The 22,419-nt window shown below is 38.9% G+C and overlaps 1 protein-coding gene across 1 annotated transcript; it reads right to left on the bottom strand.

Moving 5' to 3' along the window:
* Nucleotides 1–255: 255 nt before the first annotated feature.
* pcdh12 (protocadherin 12) lies at nt 256–17,982 on the bottom strand. The gene is made up of 4 exons (XM_067456757.1): nt 14,125–17,982; nt 11,110–11,201; nt 9,116–9,261; nt 256–2,019 (listed from the first exon to the last, which is right to left on the bottom strand). The coding sequence occupies exons 1-4, from the start codon at nt 17,011–17,013 to the stop codon at nt 1,652–1,654; spliced, it is 3,495 nt and encodes a 1,164-aa protein (XP_067312858.1). The 5' UTR covers nt 17,014–17,982; the 3' UTR covers nt 256–1,651.
* Between the last annotated feature and the right edge of the window lie 4,437 nt (nt 17,983–22,419).

The following is a 22,419-nucleotide window of genomic DNA, read 5'->3' as shown; positions in this document are numbered from 1 at the left end:
TACATCTTATTTTTGGCCATTTTAATATAAGCATCTGCACCAAACTGTATATTTTTGCTCAGTTTTTACTTATGAAACATAAACGTCTGATGTGTCAAATATAATATATCCAACTGCAAGATGTGTTTAACAGTTCAATAAAAAAGCAGTTCAAATTAATATTTGTATTATTATTATTATTCAATTTTGAACTCATTGGGACTTTAGGGTTGAAAAAATAAAAATTGCACAAGTTCATGAAATTATTTATTTCGCTTACATGGTTTACAAACAGAAAAAGTGCACACAATTATGAATTTTAAAAAAGCACTACACATATACAAAATTATATTGCAAAAAAAAAATTATACATCTTTGTTTTTGATATCAATAACTTATGGCATTCAAAGAAAAAGAGGAAAAACATTCAGAGCGTGACTGAATCGTCGTCAGTGCTTCGCAGTATTTACAGTGTTCGGCTTATTTCTACATGTTTGACTGGAGAAACTTTTATGTGACAAATTAATCTTCGCATTAGAGAAGTGAAAATGAGCAAAACAGCCAGCAGTGGGCGCTGTTCTCAGACCTGCAGATTTAGTGTCCAGGGGCCTATTGCACAAAACTAGGATGAGGGATTAATCCGGGATATCTCATCTCAAGACATATTTCTTTTCATTGGCTATTAACACTGCTTAGTATGCTATCTTGGCTCTCCTTCTTTATTGTTGATTGTTTATTTGTGTGCCTGTTCTCGTTCTTTTACTTCTTTATTTTCTTGTTTTACTTGTATACCTTGTACAGCACTTTGGTCAACCTTTGTTGTGTTTAAATGTGCTCTATAAATGCACATTGATTGATATCTTGGTGATCTTGTCGTCTTTATGCTAAATTTAGTACACCGCTGTGGTGTAAACGTACACTCACACTGAACGATAACCAAAGATAACGATATTAGCAGGATCCCCAAGATATCCCGGCTCAATCCCTTATCCTAGTTGTGTGCAGTATGCCCTGGTGTTACGCTTCAGGCAGATATAAACATATGCTTCCCAAAGAGAGACTCGTTTATCCTCATACATATATTATATCGTTAAAAAATGTTTATTCTGTTGTGTCGAAACTTGTAACTGTCCTGGAGGATATGAGCATACTACTTATTAATGTTTGGCAACAAATCTATTTTTCATTTTTAGGGGGCTAATTGTGTAGTGGTATGTCTGTTGGTTTGGGATAATATGACTGTTGTTATTGTTTTATTATTTAATGCTGTGTATAACATTTATGTTTCTCGTTTCCCTCCCTATTCTAGTTTTTGCTACTCTTGAGTAATATCCAAATCTTTGTATTTAAGGCACTTTTTGCGCTTCTTCGCTAAATCGCTTCCTATACTCCTCAGCTATAAGTCGCTTTAGATAAAGGCATACATCTAAATGTATTAGGACCCCCTTGAAAACGAGATGATGCATCTCAAGGGATTTATCCTTAAAGAATACATTTGTTACATACACATCAACAGTTCAGAGCTCACGAATTAGGCACAAGAATATATGAAAGAACTAGCAAACAATCCGTAAGAGTCTTGTCATGGCCTGTTCCAGACAGACCTGGTTAGAAGGGCCGCTTGACAGGGGTTTAGGGGCCAGTGTTCCAGAGGCTTGCACAAATGCTGCTGTTATGGCATAGGGTTGGCATATTGCGTTATGGGAGATTGCTGGCGTGTGGTGGCTGATGCGTCCAGGCCGAGCGAGCGTCTGTAAGCGGCCGAGAGTCTATAAAGCACATCTGCGGGAGGACATGATTGGGCTTCGGCCTTCTGGGTCAACAGCATCTCAAACAGAGAGCTGACCTCTGACATTAGGGCCCTGCCGCCCAGCCCGCGCTTCTCTGGGCTTTTACCAAACGTGGAGAAGCTGGAGTCATCAAGATTGGCGTCATGGGGCGGCCCGTCCGGGACAAACAGGTTCTCATGGTAGTCTGTGGTGAGAGGAAGAGAAAGACGAGCCATCCACGCCGGATCGGGAATATCTGAGAACACATCGTCTGGAACGACAGATTAGACACTCGGTTATCATTGAGTTGATCTCTTAAAGGGTTAGATGACCCAAAAATGTAATGTCTGTCATTAACTCGTCTCCCTAATGTCGCTCCACACCCGTAAGACCTCCGTTCATCTTCACACACAGTTTAAGATATTTTATATTTAGTCCGAGAGCGTATGCAAGTGTATGCACACTATACTGTCCATGTCCAGAAAGGGAATAAAAACATCATCACAGTAGTCCATATGAGACATCAGTGGGTTAATTAGAGTCTCTTGAAGCATCCAAAATACATTTGGGTCCAAAAATAACAAAAACTACGACTTTATTCAGCATTGGCTTCTCTTCCGCGTTTGTGTTCAATCCTCAAATAAAGATTCAAACGGTTATGAATCAGCGAATCGATTCATGATTCGGATCGCGTGTCAAACTGCTGAAATCACGTGACATTGACGATCTGAATCATGAATCAATATACATGATATACACTCTTAGACATAAAGGTTCAGTGGGTTCTTCAAACGGTTGGGGAAATACACATCTTCATTACTTGAGTAAAAGTTAAAGTACTGCTGGTCAAATATTACTCCGTTACAAGTGAAAGTTGTAAAAACAGATTTTTACTGGAGTAAAAGTACAGAAGTATTTGTTATCAAAAGTAAATTTCCTTTATTATGTCTCCGCATTATTGTATTATAGTTGTATAAATGCACATTATGCCATCATGGTTTAAGCCAGTCAGTGACGCTCCATCTGACACACTAGCAGACGACTAACTTAAACTCATTTAAATACTAAAGTTACAAAGCTCTTTATAAAGCTGCTGTCACTTAAAAAATGTGTAATATGAACCTTTCTTCTAAGAGTAATATAGTCTTTATGTAATCTATTATTTTTTTCACTGACTAATATAGCACACATCATCTACTTTCATTATGTTCCTGTTGTTGTTTAACATACTTTTTAATGGTTGAAAGTGGATAAAATAACAAATATTTTCCAAAATATTCACAGTTTTCGAATAACTTGAGCGTGAGTAAATAATGGCAATATTTTCATATTACAGTGAAAAGATCACTATGGCCCAGAAAGCTCAAATAAAGTGAGTGCAAAGAATACCTACAAAACAAATAACCTGACCATAAATGCAGCTTTAAAGTATACACATTGATTAGCCTATAGATAATGTTTTTGAAGGCTGCAGAACCTGCCCGAATCTTCCTTTGTTTACCCGTTTGAGTTTGTGCAGATGATAAACAGGAAATACCAGGACGAGGTGAGCATTTATCTTTACTACAGTAAACAGGCATTTCCTCTTCATCAGTACTGACAGCACAGCGGCTCTTAAAATGACACTCAGGATAAAGATTCAGTGCCGCAGTAAACAAGGAAAGCACCTTCATCAAGCCAGAAACATTCCACAGATACTTGCTTAAGTGAATAAGCTTAAATTGTGTTATAACTCGACTGTAATTCACAGGTTTTCTGTGTTTGTGTGTGAGCGAAGCTTCTTAAACATGAAGAACTCAGCATGCCATTGCACAGAATGTTCTTTATAGTGGAGAAATGGTTCCTGATCAGTGAAGATGGCACAGAACGAGATGGTGCTTTCATAGACATGGCATTCTATAAAGGTCGTTTGTCACTTCCTTGAAATACGACCCATAGGAGCGTTTACTAAAGTTGTGCTCATAATGACAATAGGACACTTTTATTTTAAAGCATTTTTCCTTTTTTATCTGCGAAATATTTCAGGTTTTGTATAGCTCAATTGGTAAAGCATTGCAAACTACACTCACCTAAAGGATTATTAGGAACACCTGTTCAGTTTCTCATTAATGCAATGATCTAATCAGCCAATCACATGGCAGTTCTTCAGTGCATTTAGGGGTGTGGTCCTGGTCAAGACAATCTCCTGAACTCCAAACTGAATGTCAGAATGGGAAAGAAAGGTGATTTAAGCCGTTTTGAGCGTGGCATGGTTGTTGGTGCCAGACGGGCCGGTCTGAGTATTTCACAATCTGCTCAGTTACTGGGATTTTCACACACAACCATTTCTAGGGTTTACAGAGAATGGTGTGAAAAGGGAAGAGCATCCAGTATGCAGCAGTCCTCTGGGAGAAAATGCCTTGTTGATGCTCGAGGTCAGAGGAGAATGGGCCGACTGATTCAAGCTGATAGAAGAGCAACTTTGACTGAAATAACCACTCGTTACAACCAAGGTATGCAGCAAAGCATTTGTGAAGCCACAACACACACAACATTGAGGCGGATGGGCTACAACAGCAGAAGACCCCACCGGGTACCACTCATCTCCACTACAAATAGGAAAAAGAGGCGACAATTTGCACAAGCTCACCAAAATTGGACAGATGAAGACTGGAGAAATGTTGCCTGGTCTGATGAGTCTCGATTTCTGTTGAGACATTCAGATGGTAGAGTCAGAATTTGGCGTAAACAGAATGAGAACATGGATCCATCATGCCTTGTTCCCACTGTGCAGGCTGGTGGTGGTGGTGTAATGGTGTGGGGGATGTTTTCTTGGCACACTTTAGGCCCCTTAGTGCCAATTGGGCATCGTTTAAATGCCACGGCCTACCTGAGCATTGTTTCTGACCATGTCCATCCCTTTATGACCACCATGTGCCCATCCTCTGATGGCTACTTCCAGCAGGATAATGCACCATGTCACAAAGCTCAAATCATTTCAGATTGGTTTCTTGAACATGCCAATGAGTTGACTGAACTAAAATGGCCGCCACAGTCCCCAGATCTCAACCCAATAGAGCATCTTTGGGATGTGGTGGAACGGGAGCTTCGTGCCCTGGATGTGCATCCCACAAATCTCCATCAACTGCAAGATGCTCTCCTATCAATATGGGCCGACATTTCTAAAGAATGCTTTCAGCAGCTTGTTGATCAATGCCACGGAGAATTAAGGCAGTTCTGAAGGCCAAAGGGTCAAACACAGGATTAGTGTGTGTTCCTAATAATCCTTTAGGGGAGTGTTCGTAATAAGGTGCTTGAGAAACGACCTGTAGAGTCGTTTTTTTGGAGGATAGTTTGCATTTTCTGCTCAGTATGAAGAGCATCTAAAGAAGCCTTTTCCACTACAAAGAGCACAAGTCTTTCTCGAGCGTTTTGTTCTTGTGCGTGGGTCTTAATTAAAGATGTGGAGCTCAGCTTGTGTGAGTAAAGATCTGATAAAACGAAACGAGCCCACACAGCCACATCAGAACCGCCTCAGCTCCACCACTTCCTCACCGCTTCACGCTATTATTCAGGTTATTAGAGGAGCCATCATGCATTTCTGGCTTTTATTTCACAAATCTCCTTCTTACAGAGCCTCATCATTCGCTACGGCGGGAAATGGTGGCATCGTTATTTCATCTAAGACTGTTAAACTCATTAACCCACAGACATGGTTAAAGTCCAACCACATCCAAACAGCCAGCAGCAGACTTTACACTGACATGTGTGTGACATTCAGACGGCTACACTTTCACAAGCTCACCACTCGGAAAACTAGACAATCTTTAGAGTTGGCGTTATATTCTGGCTGTGAACGGGTCGTAAATCAGTGCAGCTTTATCACCACTATAGCCTTCCAGTGAGTCTGAGCTCTTGGTAAAACGATAGCACGTCTGCTTTAGTGTGTCAGTGCGATAGGCTTTACACACTGAAGATTAATAACTCTAACCGTAAACACGAGTAACAGAAAGGGTTGTAATGCAAACGGCACAACACACTCGCACCTTCTCTGTCCTTAGGGTATGCATAACACACACACACACACACGACCTGCCCTGTGTTAACAATAAGGGTTAAGGCATGACGTGAAGAGCCCAAGGACATGTGAATAGCCGTGTGAGCAGGTGTGTGTGTGTGTGAGTCAGGGGTTAAGACTGAGATGACTCCAGAAGCAGAGAGGGAATATGTATCTGCATGCTTCAGAAAGAACACAACACTGACTGTCTGCCATCTGTAGCGTGATTCACACAACATTGCAAACTTTAAATTCACAAACTCTTCATTACACACTTCATGAAATGTAGAAAAAGCATAATGGGACATTTTAAAAGGCAACTTTGGGACACCTATGAAGACTAGTGTTTGGACGCGAGTGTGAGATCTCAGAGACAGTGGTGTTTAAAATCATTCACCATGGATCTTTGATTTGGTGAAACAGAGATTGAGGTAAAACCCCTCAGGCATCAGAGAGATAAAACAGAGAAAACAAACCAGACCGTTAATTCAGGAGAACAAAAAAGGTCCCCCGTGCTAAATCTCAGAACAATAGATGGAAGGAACTACTCAAACATTTACTCTAAACATAGGCAAAGGAAACACAGCGGCAGAAATCGGCCTACTTTACACACGGATGCTTTATTTGTTGTCTTACTGGACTGTTTATTAAGAAACGTAGTAAACAGGATGATAGAGATCTGGAAATCACCTAACAAGTAGTAAATCCTGTATTACATTCACAAACACAATCGCCTGACTTCACTTTACACAGTTCAGTTAGCTCTGCTCCTCTAATTTAACTTTAATTTTTGCAGCGTTAGAAAGGGCTGATATTTACCCCAACAGCGGTTTGCATATTTTCTGTTCACCATATTCAGTGTGCGCCACATGTGCAAAGATCAATGTTTATACATTAATAAATTAAATTAAATACACTGCAAACACTGCTCTTCTTACTTACACTCTAAAAATGCTGGGTTAAAAACAACCCAAGTTGGGTTTAAAATGGACAAACCCAGAAATTGGGTTGTTTGAATGCGTCCATTCACTGGGTTCAAACAACCCAATTTCTGGGTTTGTCCATTTTCAACCCAACTTGGGTTGTTTTTAACCCAGCATTTTTAGAGTGTAAATAATTTTGTCTTGTTTTTCGTCTAAATATCTAACAATTCTTAAATCAAGATGCTTTTACTAAATCTTCTAGATTTTTGCTTGTTTTGGGGAAATTAAATTGCACATGATCTTATTTTATAATCTTATTTCTGATTGAAATCTTGTTTCTTGTTTCTGTCCCAAACAGAAATAAGTTTATTCTCCTCACCCCATTGGCAGATCATTTTGCCTGTTTTAAGCAAAAACTCTCTTCATTTAGATTTTATTTTTAACAAAACAAGAAAAAATCTCTTATGTGGTTTTACTGATCTAGTAAATGCATCTTGATTTAAGATTTTTTAGATATTTGGACTGAAAGCAAGACAAAAAAAATACTAAAGAAGAGCATTTTTGCAGTGTAGTAAGGACAGAACTGTAATTTTGCAGTAAATTATCAAGTCACACCATATGAGCGACAGTGCTGTTTTTCCTGAATATAAAGTGTGCTACAAACACACTGTAAAAAATCCAACTCACAAAAATGTACACTAATGATTGTTTTAGTTAACTGGACAATAAAATACAAAAAAACTTGGCTTAACCAGTGACAAGACGTTGGTTCAACAATTGTTGGCCAAACCTAGAATTAATTGTAGATTTGATTTGTAACTGCAAGCATACAAGTTGCAACAAGTTAACAATGCATTCTGGGTGCACAACTCATTCTCCCAGCATGCATTGCAGCATAAAGCATGTCACCATTTTTGAGATCCATACGCTGATTATTGATGATTAAATCTCACAGGAGGTCAAAGTGCTTAAAGTACAATCAGTTTTAAACCTTATTCAGCTTTTCTGATTAAACCACACTGGATCTTTTCATCACACACAAAAAAATGAGTTAATAGTATATTGCTCATATTAAACTCAGTGAATTAAACCACTACACTGTAAAAAACATTTGTTGGTTTTTGTTGGTTTAACTTAAAAAAGTAAGTAACCTGGTTGCCCTAAAGTTTTGAGTTTATTGAAATAAAAATTTTGAGTTGATGCAATGAAGGAAATTTGTTTAATAAATAGAAACTCAAATAATATTGTACCTTAACCACATATATTTTTTAATAAATCATGAAAATAGCACTATTTGGCTGCGTCATCAGAAATAAATCACACACAATTAGCCAATATGCTTACAGAATCTTTTAATATTATAATAAAGGTTGTCAAATCTCAAAAAAATGTTCATTATATTAACTCAAAATTGTAAGGCAACCAGGAAACTTTTTTTCTAAATATGTTTTTACAGCGTACACAATAGTCATCAAACTGCCCAACTAAACACTAATCACCATGATGGTGACAAAAAAATTCAACACAAAATAAAACACAATAAAACTCAATCAGCTGAACAAAAGATCTTAAATTGGGAGTCATGTGACCTCACTCGGTTAATTGAGTTGAGTGAACTACTTTGTAAAAGTCGAGTAAACTCAAAATTGTAAGGTAACTTGCTGCACGGCGTTTTTAAGTTTTCAACTTTTCTTTTCTTTTTACAGTACAAAAGTGCTTGACCAATGAGAACTAATGCAATGCGAATCAAGCAAGCATGTGCGATTGTGCGTTGATTAAATTAAAAACCTAAATTAAAGGATCACACATCATGCACTGTAAAAAAATACTTAGAAAAAATGTTACCTGGCTGCCTTAAAATTTTGAGTTCATTGAAATTAAAATTATGAGTTAATACAATAAACTCATAATTTTTTGAGATTCGACAACCTTTATTCAAATATTAAAAGATTTTGTAAGCATTTTGGGTAATTGTGTGTTTTATTTGTGATGACGCAGCCACATTGTGCTATTTTCATGATTTATCACATTTTTTATGTGGTTCAGAGACAATAATATTTTGAGTTTCTATTTATTAAACAAATTTCCTTCATTGTATCAACTCAAATTTTTTATTTCAATAAACTCAAAATTTTAAGGCAACCTGGTTACTTACTTTATTAAGTTAAACCAACAAAATAAAAACATTTTTTTTTCAGACTGTACTTTTTGACACATGAAAAAGTTTTGGTTGTGTGGATTTCCAATTTATAGACACAAACGAAATATCTTAATTTGAGTCGGTTTGGAGCAACATGAGGTTGAGCGAATGATGACAGAAGTGTAATTTTTGGGTGTACTATCCCTTTAATTAAACATATCAGTAGACTCGTTAAAATATTAAAGGTTTTAAAAGTATGAGCACTTACCCGATGCCAGCAGATTATTGAGGCCTTCTTCATATAAGGGGTCGACCGGCGAGTCTCTGCCAGTTTCCCAGTCCATATCACCCAATTCACTCTCGCCATGACCGCTGTCTTTAGTGCTCAGCCAATCAGCATCCTGCGCTCCTGACCTACAGGACACAACGAGAATTAGAAAGCAAAGAGCTCAGAAAGATGAGCAAATATGCAAGCAAACTGAAGTTTGAAATGTGGGAGGACTGGCAGATGAACTGCTCACACTCAAAAATACTGGGTTGTTTCAACCCATGTTTGGGTTACATATACTGTAAAAAACATGCAGGTCTCCAATTGAAGAATTTCGTGACTGATCCCATTGCTTCAATTCACAGAAATTATATTCGGCCAACTGAAAAATTTAGATGAGATCAGTCACTAGAAAATTTTCAATTGGACACCTGCATTTTTATTTGTTTTTACAGTGTGTGGACCAACACAAAAGTTGAATTTAATTACGCTTTTGTTTATTTTATTAATTTTGTAAATTTTATTTAGTTGGTTTAACTTCAAAAATTAAGTAACCTGGTTGCCTTAAAATTTTGAGTTTATTGAAATTAAAAATTTGAGTTGAGTTTGAGAAACTCAAAATATTATTGAATCTGAACCACATAAAAAATGTGCTAAATCATGAAAATAGCACAATTTGGTATGTTTCACTGCGTCATCACAAATAAAACACACAATTACCCAATATGCTTACAAAATAATTTTTAATAATATTTGAATAAAGGTTGTCGATTCTCAAAAATGTCATTGTACACTGTAAAAAATGTTGGTTGTTTTTTGTTGGTTTAACTTAAAAAAGTAAGTAACCTGGTTGCCTTAAAATTTTGAGTTTATTGAAATTAAAAATTTGAGTTGATACAATGAAGGAAATTTGTTTAATAAATAGAAACTCAAAATATTATTGTATCTGAACCACATAAAAAATGTGATAAATCATGAAAATAGCACAATTTGGCTCCGTCATCAGAAATAAAACACACAGTTACCCAATATGCTTACAACATCTTTTAATAATCTTTTAATAAAGGTTGTTAAATCTCAAAAAATGTTCATTGTATTAACTCAAAATTTCAATGAACTCAAAATGTTAAGGCAACCAGGAAACTTATTTTTTAAACAATTTTTGTACAGTGCATATTTGACCCAAACATGGGTTGAATAGAGTGTATGGCAAATCTGTATCATGTAGAGTATAGACTTGTATTATGGTGCCAGGATACTATTTAGACACATCCATGATGGAATACAAAAAAACCTCCAAAAATCAGGTCTCCAATTGAACATTTTCAAGTGACTGATCACATCTAAATTTTTCAGTTGGCCAAATTGATTTTCGGTTAATTGATGCAATTTAATTCACAGAAATTTAATTTGGCAAACTAAAAATTTTAGATGTGATCAGTCACTTGAAAATTTTCAATTTTCCAGTGTATCCATTCTAGCACCATTTTATTTTAATATGGTGATCATTCAGTACTATGGGATATTGAAGCTCCATCACTGTACTAGGGTGCCGGCACAATGCCTTTTGTCAGGGAATATCAGGTATGTTATTATCTCTAATCAGTTAAATAATGTTCTGGGATTTTACTGTGAGCTAACACTGAAACTCAAACCATACAGCACACAGCAAAAGGAAGCGTGGCTGACTGATGTCTTTGTGTTCAGCAAGCCGAGTCTTGCACAGATGAATCACAGTCTATCCTTGACTCTAAAATGAACATAAGTTAAATTATAAACAGTTGTGGATTCATCTGGATACCAATCTGTGTGTGAAGCCCTCATACTCACTGACTGACGGCTACTTCCCAGAAATATACCGGATAAAATCTCAACTCTGGTAACCTGACTAAGATGGCTAGTGTGGTTATTGTGGTATTGCTTTAGCTCAGGGATGAGCACTGTGTTTATTTAGTCAAGAGAAATGGTCAAAAGGAGGATAAAAAAAGGTTTACCGGCCGGTTCTGTGCGAATACTTGTTTCCTCGGAAATTGGGTCGAGGCTGAAGTTGTCCTTGATGCAAAAGAGACAGGAGCTGAGACACCTGCTGTACAATTAAAAACACACACAATGCATCATAAAAATTTGAGCAGCTTCAGTGTCAAACAGGGCAATACTGCAGCAGAATTAGATTTGGCTGTACAGTCGTTCTGGAGTAAACAGTGATGTTATCAGCTTATTTTAATTTATCAGAGAGAGACAATGTTGGCAGATCATTGGTATAGTTCATTTAGTAATTCATTTTATTTGGATATTAAGATATTTGATATTTATTTTAAAAGCAAAACTCCTTGGGAGAAGCCAGACTTCTTCAAGATGAACCCCCACATGTCCAATGGCTGACAAGTTTGAAGGCCGTAATTTGTTTAAGCTACAACAACATAGACGGCCAGCCTACATTAATCATTCTGGGATGGGAAAATGGGTTAGTGAGTTTGTTGAAGCGGCGGTTCTGTGTTTTTATTCTAGGCTTGGTTGTGTTTATGGGGCGCAGTATAACATGTCTTAATACTTTTTTAAACGCTGTATTTTTCTTCTATCCTCCCTTTATTCCACACCACTGTCTGTCCTTTGAACGGCTCGTCTGCTTCCTGCTTCTATGAAGCCCCTCCCTCTGAAAAACGCAATGGTCTTAGATTGGTCAGATGTAGTTTCCTGTATTTTTATTGGCTGAAGCACAGGTTAAGGCCACGCCCCTTCCCATTACGGGCAGAAGTCACATCTGCGGAGACTAGCGAGGGTTTATGATGTCACCAACCCAGGAAGAAGCTCGTTGTAGTCCAAAGCAGCCATTTCTGTAGGCAATAAACTGCCGTCACTTTAAAAGACAATATCTCCGTTTGCAGTGAACTTTCAGCGCTGTAACTTTGCAGAGACTGTTAATGCTCAAGCAGCGACATTACACACTAACTAAAGTTAAATAAGTCAAATCGCATGCAGACAACCCTTTAATTTAGAGTTGTGGAAGGGCTGATGGGGAGGCAGGAAGCTGTTTCTACACAGGGTCTATTCTTCTAGAGCCTATTTCCTTCCAGGATGCACATAAGAAACCCAGCCTTGGCTGACATTTCGGCCCTTTTCCTCTGCAGCCGCCACAGGTCTAATTTGCCAACTGGGCCAAGCGAGTGAGGGAGGGTGGATTAGAGAGGAGGAAAAGAGAAAGAAAGAGAAAGGGAGGTCAGGATCCACGCTCTTCCTGACTAATTCACGTGAGGACTCGAACCTGTGCCAGGACCTTTTGTTTCTGCTGAACGCTTTGGTGGAGGTAAGCATCTGGGTGGACCCAAAGGATACACCGTTTGACTAGCACAGCACTTTTGGCTATTGTGAAATATAAACTGGTGAAATGTAGTTATTCTCTCTTCTATTTTCCAGTTTTTTATTTTTATTTAAAGGGATAGTTGCCCCCAAAATGAGCCTGTGTTGTTTATCTACAGGGCGTCCCAGATGTGGGTGTGTTTGTTTCTTCAGGAGAACACAAATGAAGATTTTAACTCAGCCGTTGCTCGTATAATGCGTGTCAATGGGGTGTGTTTCTATGAGAGTAAAACACACACACACACACATACGAGTCCATATTAAACCCTGAGGCTCGTGGAGACACACTGATGTCTTAAGACACGAAACGATCGCTTTCTGACAGAAACACAACAGTATTTGTGTTATTTTACCTCATATCAGACGAATCTCATCTAGTGTTCCCAGCGCCATTACTTCTGGTGAGTGAGGTCAAAATATCAGCGCGATCATAGATATATTTATGTATGCTTCTCTTACTCAGTATTATTGTCTTGTTTCTAGTCAAAATATCTAAAAATTCTTACATTAAGAAACATTTACTAGACAAGTAAAAATTGTCTTGTTTTGGAAAAAAAAAAAACTCAAAATGAAGAGAGTTTTTGCCTTAAATAAGATAAATAATCTGCCAATGGGGTGAGAATAATAATCTTGTTTTCTGTTTGAATTAAGATTATTTTTCTCACCCCATTGGCAGATTATTTATCTTATTTTAAGGAAAAACTCTCTTCATTTTGAGTTATTTTTTCCTCAAGTTAAGAATTTGTAGATGTTTGGACTAGAAACAAGACAAAAACTCTTGTTTCTGAAACAAGTAAGAAATTCATTTTTTGCAATGCAGACACTAACGAGGAATCTATGTAAATATATCTATGATCGCGCTGATATTTTGACCTTCTCCGGCAGAAGTAATGGCGCTGGGAACACTAGATGAGATTCGTCTGATATGAGGTAAAATAACACAAATACTGTTGTGTTTCTGGCAGAAAGCGCTCGTTTCGTGTCTTAAGACATCAGTGTGTCTCCACGAGCCTCAGGGTTTAATATGGACTCGTATGTGTGTGTGTGTGTGTTTTACTCTCATAGAAACACACCCCATTGACACGCATTATACGAGCAACGGCTGAGTTAAAAAATCTTCATTTGTGTTCTCCTGAAGAAACACACACACCTACATCTCGGACGCCCTGCAGATAAACATCACAGGCTCATTTATGGCTGAACTATCCCTTTAATGAGAATCAGATCAGTACAAGCAATTTGTTGCAGACTCCCTCCAGCCCATACATGCCTGAGAAGGATAATATTACTCTGCAGAAGTATCTAAGTAGCTGCCCCCTCAAACATGCAACAAATCATTATTTTCTTCTCACACTCAGTCGGACTCTGTAATGTGATAACTTTGAAGATTGGCAGCGTTTTCTCCCGAGGCATATTAAAGGTTTAAGTTACTGTGTGACACTGAACTGTGTCTGAATACACTTCATCATGCCTTCATCATCTGTCAACTGTCCCCTTAGGCCGCTATAGATATCCAGTATCCAGTGGAATGGGAAAACTATCATCTACTTGAGATTATATGAACTGGAGTGCCTTGACATTGAAGACGATACCCTTCAAAGTTGGTCTAATGTATATCTGAAATGTTAAAATAGTAAAAATAAGTATCTTACTTGCACCTCTGGTGAGGCAGAGGACAGTTCAATAGAGCCGTTCTCTGCATAGGCCGCCATTGAAAGCCGAACAAGGTTCCTTAGGATCTGCCTGTGGTCCGACTCGTCCATCCTTCCTCTTCTTTCCATGGTTTTCGGTCTCCGTAATGTGGCTTGATTGCTAGGAAGTGAAGCTATACTTTGTGAGGGGTCGATGGTAGTGGGCTTGACTTCGTCGGTTTTGTTGCGTCTGAGAGTGCTGGTCTGTGAGTTTGCGAAAGATGAGGAGGACGAATTCCTGGTCTTTTGCAGGGTTCGATATGGTGTGCCTGGGCTATAAGGAAGTGCTCCATTCCACTCTATGCTCCCGGGCTTTCTGAGTATCTTGCTTTGAGTGAGCGGTGGATTCCCATCCATTTCCATATGAGCTTGATTTTGGGTCATTCGCGCAAGAGTTGGTGTTAGGGTAAACTGGCCATGTGGGTTTGGTTTTTCCACTAAGGGTGCTGTAGATGGCAGTGCCTCAGCTTCATCTTCTTGTGGGGTTTCTTTGCGACCTCGAAGCGCCGGAACCAACTGGATGTCAGTCTTGCGAATGTGCTTTTGAGGCCGACGTGGGTGGCGGGTGTAGGTTGACTCGGCTTGTCTACAATTGTAAGCACGGTTGTCCCGTTTGTCAGGATGACAGAATGTCTTGGCCAAAGCAATGGCTAGAAATAAAACCAAGCAGGTTGATCCAAGGCAAATGGCCAAAAGCATTGTGTTACTGTACTGGGCCTGGTTATCGTGAGACAAGTTCTTCAGGTGATCACGAAAGTTGATGAAAGTTACTTCCAAAGTGGCTCTTGTGGTTAGCATAGGTGTTCCCATATCAGATACCGCTACGCCCAGCTTAAAAGTTCTGCCAATCAGTTCTGTGGCGTTAGACGTGTTCACATAGAGCTGTCCAGAGGTTTTGTCCAGAAAAAATATGCTAGAAGGGTTGCCATCTGTTATACTAAAACTGAGTCTTCCATTGAGACCAGAATCTGGATCACTGGCCCGAATGGTAGTGGCCAGAAAACCTTCGGGCTTGTTGAGGGAAGAGTAATTTCTTGGTTTGTGGAAGTTATCCTCCAGAGCTTTATCTCCAAGTTCAGTCACAATCTCCCCTTTGTCCACATTCACTGGGACACTTAGCAATGCAACTCCCTTCTTGGGTGTAGGCTCATGAATTACGGGGTAATTATCATTAACGTCCAGTATCTCGACCTCCACTGTTGCACTACTGGTCATTGGTGGGTGTCCTTGATCTACAGCCTCCACAATAAAAGAGTAGGAATGGGATTCCTCATAGTCTAATTTTTGTTGGACAGTTACAGCCCCACTGCTGCGGTGGACAGAGAAAAATGCTGTGGGTGTCCCAAGTTCATTTGACTCTTTAATGGAGAATGATACCCTTCCGCTGTGATCCAGGTCAACGTCATTAGCCTCCAAAGTCAAGAAATGAAAGCCAGGTTTGTTGTTCTCTTTGAGGACACTCCGGTAGTGACTTTTGGTGAACTTTGGTGCGTTGTCGTTTTCATCCAAAACATGGACAGTCATGTGCTTAACGCAGGATAGAGGAGGATCCCCGCTGTCTTGCGTTAGAAGAGTAACGTTATATTCCATTTGTCTCTCACGATCAAGAGTATCATTGGTAACGACCATGTAATTGTCTCCATGGATCTGTTTGAGTCTGAAGGGGCCGGATCCACTGAGAATGTGCACTCCTACCTGCCCATTTGCCCCAGAATCGGCATCAGACACCATCACAAGAGCGAGGAAAGATCCATTTGGTGCTCCTTCTTTGACCGTTGCGACGGGGGAATTCGCTGGGGTCCATGTTATGTGTATCCGAGGGGCATTATCGTTGACATCTCGCAATTTTACCTGCAACTTGTGGTGGGACGGGATGGCATTGGGCCCCAGATCTCGAGCTTGGATATCTACCTCATACACCTTCTTTTCTTCGAAGTCTAAGAGGCCTTGTAAAGTCAAAGCACCTGTTTTGGGATGGATGCTGAATAGTCTTTGCACTTCCGCGGGGGCGTGTTTACTAAGGGAGTATTCCACCTCCCCATTAGCACCTTGATCAGGATCTGTAGCACGGAGATTAACAACACTCGTCCCACGAATTGTGTCCTCTGCGAGCTCAATAACTGACGGGGCCTCCTCAAACATGGGGCTATTGTCGTTGGAGTCAAGAATTGTGATTATGACTTTCGTGCTGCCTGATTTTGGTGGGTTTCCTTTGTCCCATGCTGTCAGAACCAGCTCGAAAGATGGCTGCAACTCCCTGTCTAATTCTTTGATGACCACTAATTCGGCGCCCCCGGGGGTTCGGACATCCAGAGCAAAGTGCAGATTGGAAGACAGGGTGTAATATTGCAAGCCATTTTGTCCTGCATCTGGATCCACAGCATGGTCCAGAGGGATGCGCATTCTCAGCGAGGCTGTCTCTGAGATCTCCACCTCTTGCACTAGACTTGGGAAAACTGGGCTGTGGTCATTTAGGTCCATCAACTCCACATGAACCGAGAGGAAATGCATAGCACCACCTTTCCTGTAGAGCACACTAAATGCCAGATTACAAAGTTCTGCTCCCGAGCAAAGCTCCTCACGATCCAGCCTTCCTAATGTTGACACAGTACCATCCCTTGAAGCAATTGTGACTGGTGGTTGATGCCCATGCTGGACGACCTGGAAGTTTTCCAGTGACCCCGTCACCCCGCGCTCACGTAGGTCATCCAGGAGGCGACCCACCCTTGTCCCCGAGGGTTGTTCTTCCCAGACACGATATTGGATAATTAGGGGAGCGGAGCCCACATTGTGGGCGTAACAGGATGGACACTCAATAAGAGCAACCAGAAGAAGCAAAACCTGGAGCATGACTGTGTGTGAGCTTTCCTATTTCCTTTTACGTAGAGTCTAGATAGGCATTCTAATGCATCACAAAGCATCCACAATTCACAAAACCTATAAACAAACCTACTCTGCTGTTGAAGAGTTAAAATAATTTATACCACTACAACTAGATACTCTATAAACTACCAATTACAGCCAATATGAAACTCACAAGAATGATAATCATGAAAAACTTAATAGAAGTGTTAACCTTAAAACGAAGTTACTACAAAACCATATATATATAAACCCTTCTGATTTGTAAATAAAGCTGACGTAGAGTCTAGATATGCATTCTAATGCATCACAAAACACCTACAATTCACAAAACCGATAAACCATGGTTAAAATGAATGTTGAAGAGTTAAAAATAATTTATGCCACTACAACTAGATACTCTATAAACTACCAATTACAGTAAATGTAAAAGCCACAAGAATAATAATCATGAAAATTAAGTTTAAGAAGTGTTAACCTTAAAACAGAGCACTTAATGCAATTAGCACATTACAATAAACAATCATGGTAAACTATTGATCACTATTCACACGACAAAACTATATGTATATATATATAAAGCCTTCTGATTTGTAAACAAAGCTGACGTAGAGTCAAAATAGGCTTTCTAATGCATCACAAAACTACTACTCAATGGTTAAAAGGAAATACTTTAAATGCTGTTGAAGAGTTAAACATAGTTTATACCACCAGATACTCTATAAATGACCAATTACAGTAAATATAAAAGTCACAATGATAATCATGAAAAAACTTAAAAGAAGTGTTAACCTTAAAACATATCACACATTACTTAATGCCAATAGCATACTACAACTATTGATCACTATTCACACTACAAAACCATACACATAACCCTTCTGTTTAGCAAAATAAAGCGGTCTATCTTCAGCCAGATTATTCTCCAGCAGTACTCACTCACACACAGCTGCTGTTTCCCGGCTCAGGACTAAAGTGAGGAGCTGTGGATTCTGGGATGGCACATTGAGTGGGAATGGCCCTTGAGCCAATCACAGACACCGAGGGAGGAGTCTACAGTGCCATCTCTAGAAGTTAGTGGATTCTGAAGAAATGAGTCGAAACATGATCACACTTCTTTCATTCACTGCCTCTAGCTCTCCACACATCTGACTTTACTCCGTTTCCAAACGGGCTAAATAAACACAATAAGAGCTGTGGTCTGTGGAATCTGTCATCGGTGTTGAAGCGAGCCTAAGGTGAGGCCCTCAGGGGCCCGAAAACCAAACAGAGACCTGGATCTGAACTCTGAGAGTGCTGATGTAAAGTCCAGAACCTGTTATCACAAACCCAGATACTCACCCCTGTGACACACTGACACAACCCTCAGGGCTCGCTTTACAATCCCAAACCAAAATAACTGGGCTGTCCTTCAGTTTGATGCATCTAATGGGTTTCTGGGATTGCTGGGCTTAGTCAACATGCATTTTTAGTTTTGGCATCACTTTGACAGACATACCAAATAATAATGTTGATTTTTATTTTATTTTTTACTTCAATCTTACTCATTCATGCATGTTATTTGTACTGGAAAGAAAATATTTGATTTAAAAAAAAAACTAGTGGAAATATAATTCTAGGCAACTCTTTTTTTTTACAGTGTCCTTGTGGCATATGTTCCATGTAGTTAATTGTAAATGTAACATAATTACATGCAACTAACCCCCAACCAAACCCTAATCCTACCATAATAACCCTATAGTAAGTAGTATGGCCATGTAGTTATAGTATGTAGATAATTAATATTACTCAGTACTTAAATATATAAGTACACTGTAACAATGCCACTGTAAAATCAAGTGGATGTGCCTCAACAAGTAAAGTACATAATGAAACCTTTATAAATCATCAGCTAATGATTCATTAAAGCAGACACTGGAAGTTGAAATGCATGGCTTTGACCCGTTGTGGTAATTAACACATTAATTTACATTATTAGTTAATATAATAGGTTATTAGGGAATGAATACATGATGTCATATTTAATTCATATATTATTTAATATATTAATCATATTTAATGCTCATTAGTTGCTGATGCAGTGATCATTAATAAATGTGTTAGTTCTTCAGGAGTCAGACATTAACTCATGATTATCTGTGCATTAGTTAAGCAGGAGTTAATGCATATTAGCGCACACGTATTGTAAAGTGTTACCAAAAAGGGTAACCTAATTCTATATATGCAAATGCAATTTAATGCATTTAACTAATAATGAACATTATGCTAGATTAACGAAAGTAAAAGGATTATCTGTAAATGAATGAAATGTGCTAGCATTCACATACATGCATTTTCACATTAACATTTACATTTATGCATTTGGCAGATGCTTTTATCCATTTTAAGGTAAATATTGTTACATTATTGTCAGGCCTTCATATATCAAACGTCTCCCACTGGTTTTGGTTATTCAAGCGAGGGGCTAATGTTATTGAGGGCCTGTGGCCAATGAAAAGAGGATGGTGAAAAAAGCAGACCCCGCTTCCTCTCTACATGGGGGTCTCCTAACACAAACTATCCCATTACCTGCGAGCCAATAAAAGCTTTTCCCAGAGTGATAACACGAGCGGTGATAGCAGCCTTGTCCTGTTCCTAAACGCGTGCTCTCAGAGATCAAGGCTGCTTGTGTATTTATGTGCGATCTGATGCTCATGAACTGGGCACTATGGAGTTATTCTTTCTCTTAGAGCTAGTGTGCATGTGTTTCTCAGGGGTCAGAGGTCACGCCATGTGATCGCGGTCTATCTCTTAAATAAACACGGCTTTGCTTTCACACATAATCCTCTCTCCGTTTTCTAATTAACTCCGTTTGGACGGAGTGTAAACCAGGGGTTTGAGTCCTCATGTTCTCCTGTGGCTCCCCACGCCGTGTCCCAGCGGTTTGAGCTCGACTTTCTCCCCTTCCCTCTCTTTCTCCCCTTCCCTCTCTTTCTCCCCTTCCCTCTCTTTCTCCCCTTCCCTCTCTTTCTCCCCTTCCCTCTCTTTCTCCCCTTCCCTCTCTTTCTCCCCTTCCCTCTCTTTCTCCCCTTCCCTCTCTTTCTCCGGGTCACAACGGACAGATATTAAAGCAATGAGCCCTGGGATTTACTGCGAATGTGGAACCGTTAAAGTCAAAGTTATCAAAAAGGCCGTTTCCGCCACTAAATAAAAAAATAAAAGAGTAATTGCACGTTTATATCTCACAATTATGGCTTTATATCTCAGAAATCCTACTTTATTTCACAGAATTATGACTTTATATCTCGAAATTGTTACTTTATATCTCAGAATTATGACTTTATATCACAGAATTATGACTTTATATCTCACAATTATGACTTTATATCTTAATTCTGACTTTATATCTCAATTCTGACTTTATATCTCACAATTATGACTTTATATCTTAATTCTGACTTTATATCTCAATTCTGACTTTATATCTCACAATTATGACTTCATATCACAGAATTATGACTTTATATCTCACAATTATGACTTTATATCACAGAATTATGACTTTATATCTCACAATTATGACTTCATATCACAGAATTATGACTTTATATCTCACAATTATGACTTCATATCACAGAATTATGACTTTATATCTCACAATTATGACTTCATATCACAGAATTATGACTTTATATCTCACAATTATGACTTCATATCACAGAATTATGACTTTATATCTCACAATTATGACTTCATATCACAGAATTATGACTTTATATCACAGAATTATGACTTTATATGTCACAATTATGACTTTATATCACAGAATTATGACTTTATATGTCACAATTATGACTTCATATCACAGAATTATGACTTTATATCTCACAATTATGACTTTATATCACAGAATTATGACTTTATATGTCACAATTATGACTTCATATCACAGAATTATGACTTTATATCTCACAATTATGACTTCATATCTCACAATTATGACTTTATATCACAGAATTATGACTTTATATCTCACAATTATGACTTTATATCACAGAATTATGACTTTATATCTCACAATTATGACTTCATATCACAGAATTGTCACTTTATATGTCACAATTATGACTTTATATCACAGAATTATGACTTTATAACTCTATAATAAATTATATTTAAAACTCGCAATTTTGAGAAAAAAAGAAGCATTTGTTTTTTCATTTAGTGGTGGAAACAAGCTTCCATACAAAGCTATAGTGTGGCATGAGCTGTATTTATTTTGTGTTGCATGAAAAAAGGTTCACCCAGCTGAGGATCTATATTTTCCAGTAATAATCATGTGAATGGTGGGCAAAGCTGCACATAGAGATGTATATCTCTCCCACTTTCTCTTCCGAATACCACACATGCATGTGTGCAAAAACATAATGCAATTATTTGTGAGTTTTTCCCACATGCACAAAAACTAAAGCCCCAGGATATCCTGTCTCTGGATGCCACATTGCGCCGCTGAGGTTTTCTTCGACATGGCATATGTGATTTAAATTAGACCACAGTCCCGACATAATTTTGTGTGTGTGTGTGTGTGTGTGTGTGTGTGTGTGTGTGTGTGTGTGTGTGTGTGTGTGTGTGTGTGTGTGTGTGTGTGTGTGTGTGTGTGTGTGTGTGTGTGTGTGTGTGTGTGTGTGTGTTTGTGTGTGTGTGTGTGTGTGTGTGTGTGTGTGTGTGTGTGTACGTACGTTTGAGTGTGTGTGTGCGTGTGTGCGTGTGTGTGTGTGTGTGTGTGTGTGTGTGTGTGTGTGTGTGTGTGTGTGTGTGTGTGTGTGTGTGTGTGTGTGTGTGTGTGTGTGTGTGTGTGTGCATGTGTGTGTGTGCATGTGTGTGTGTGCATGTTTCATGAGCCTCCCCCGCTTCCCCTTACCACACCAGGACCAGCTAAACATCATTGTGTGGCTTAAACAATGGACGGTGACACAGTAAACCAGCCGGCCGAGGTGAGCTGCTACTTGTTGTTGATGCTTTGGGCAGAAGGAGAGGAAATGGTGAAGACTCATATAAACACAAGTTTCACTGGCGTGAGGTCAGTTGGTCTGGAAGGAATGCCGAACAATCTCACAACACATTCCTGACAGACAACAGCCTCTTATCTCCAGATGGATATTCACAAAACTATGGCCATCTGACAAACAAGCTGCACCGTCAAGCCTCTCGTAACGAAGATGAAAAGACTTTAAAAAACAGGACATCACAGAGCATGACAACGAAATGAGGACAAGTGATCCATTCTGTTGAACTATATCACAAAGTCTCATCTCTGAGTGAGAGAGAGAGTCCAGCAGGAGATGAAGAAAAGACAGGATTCAGACTGGAAGGTTGAGCCGAAAGAAGATAAAACCCTGTTAAATCAGACTGAAG

The sequence above is a fragment of the Pseudorasbora parva genome, chromosome 11 (genome assembly GCF_024679245.1).
Source record: "Pseudorasbora parva isolate DD20220531a chromosome 11, ASM2467924v1, whole genome shotgun sequence".
Classification (NCBI taxonomy): domain Eukaryota; kingdom Metazoa; phylum Chordata; class Actinopteri; order Cypriniformes; family Gobionidae; genus Pseudorasbora; species Pseudorasbora parva.
This window is presented reverse-complemented; position numbering and strand designations above follow the sequence as displayed.

Coding starts and splice junctions, on each gene's coding strand:
- pcdh12 (XM_067456757.1), bottom strand. CDS start 17,013: ATGCTCCAGGTTTTGCTTCTTCTGGTTGCTCTTATTGAGTGTCCATCC. Junction 11,202..14,124: donor CTGCCTCACCAGAGGTGCAA/GTAAGATACTTA, acceptor TTAATTGTACAG/CAGGTGTCTCAGCTCCTGTC. Junction 2,020..9,115: donor CAATAATCTGCTGGCATCGG/GTAAGTGCTCAT, acceptor CTGTCGTTCCAG/ACGATGTGTTCTCAGATATT.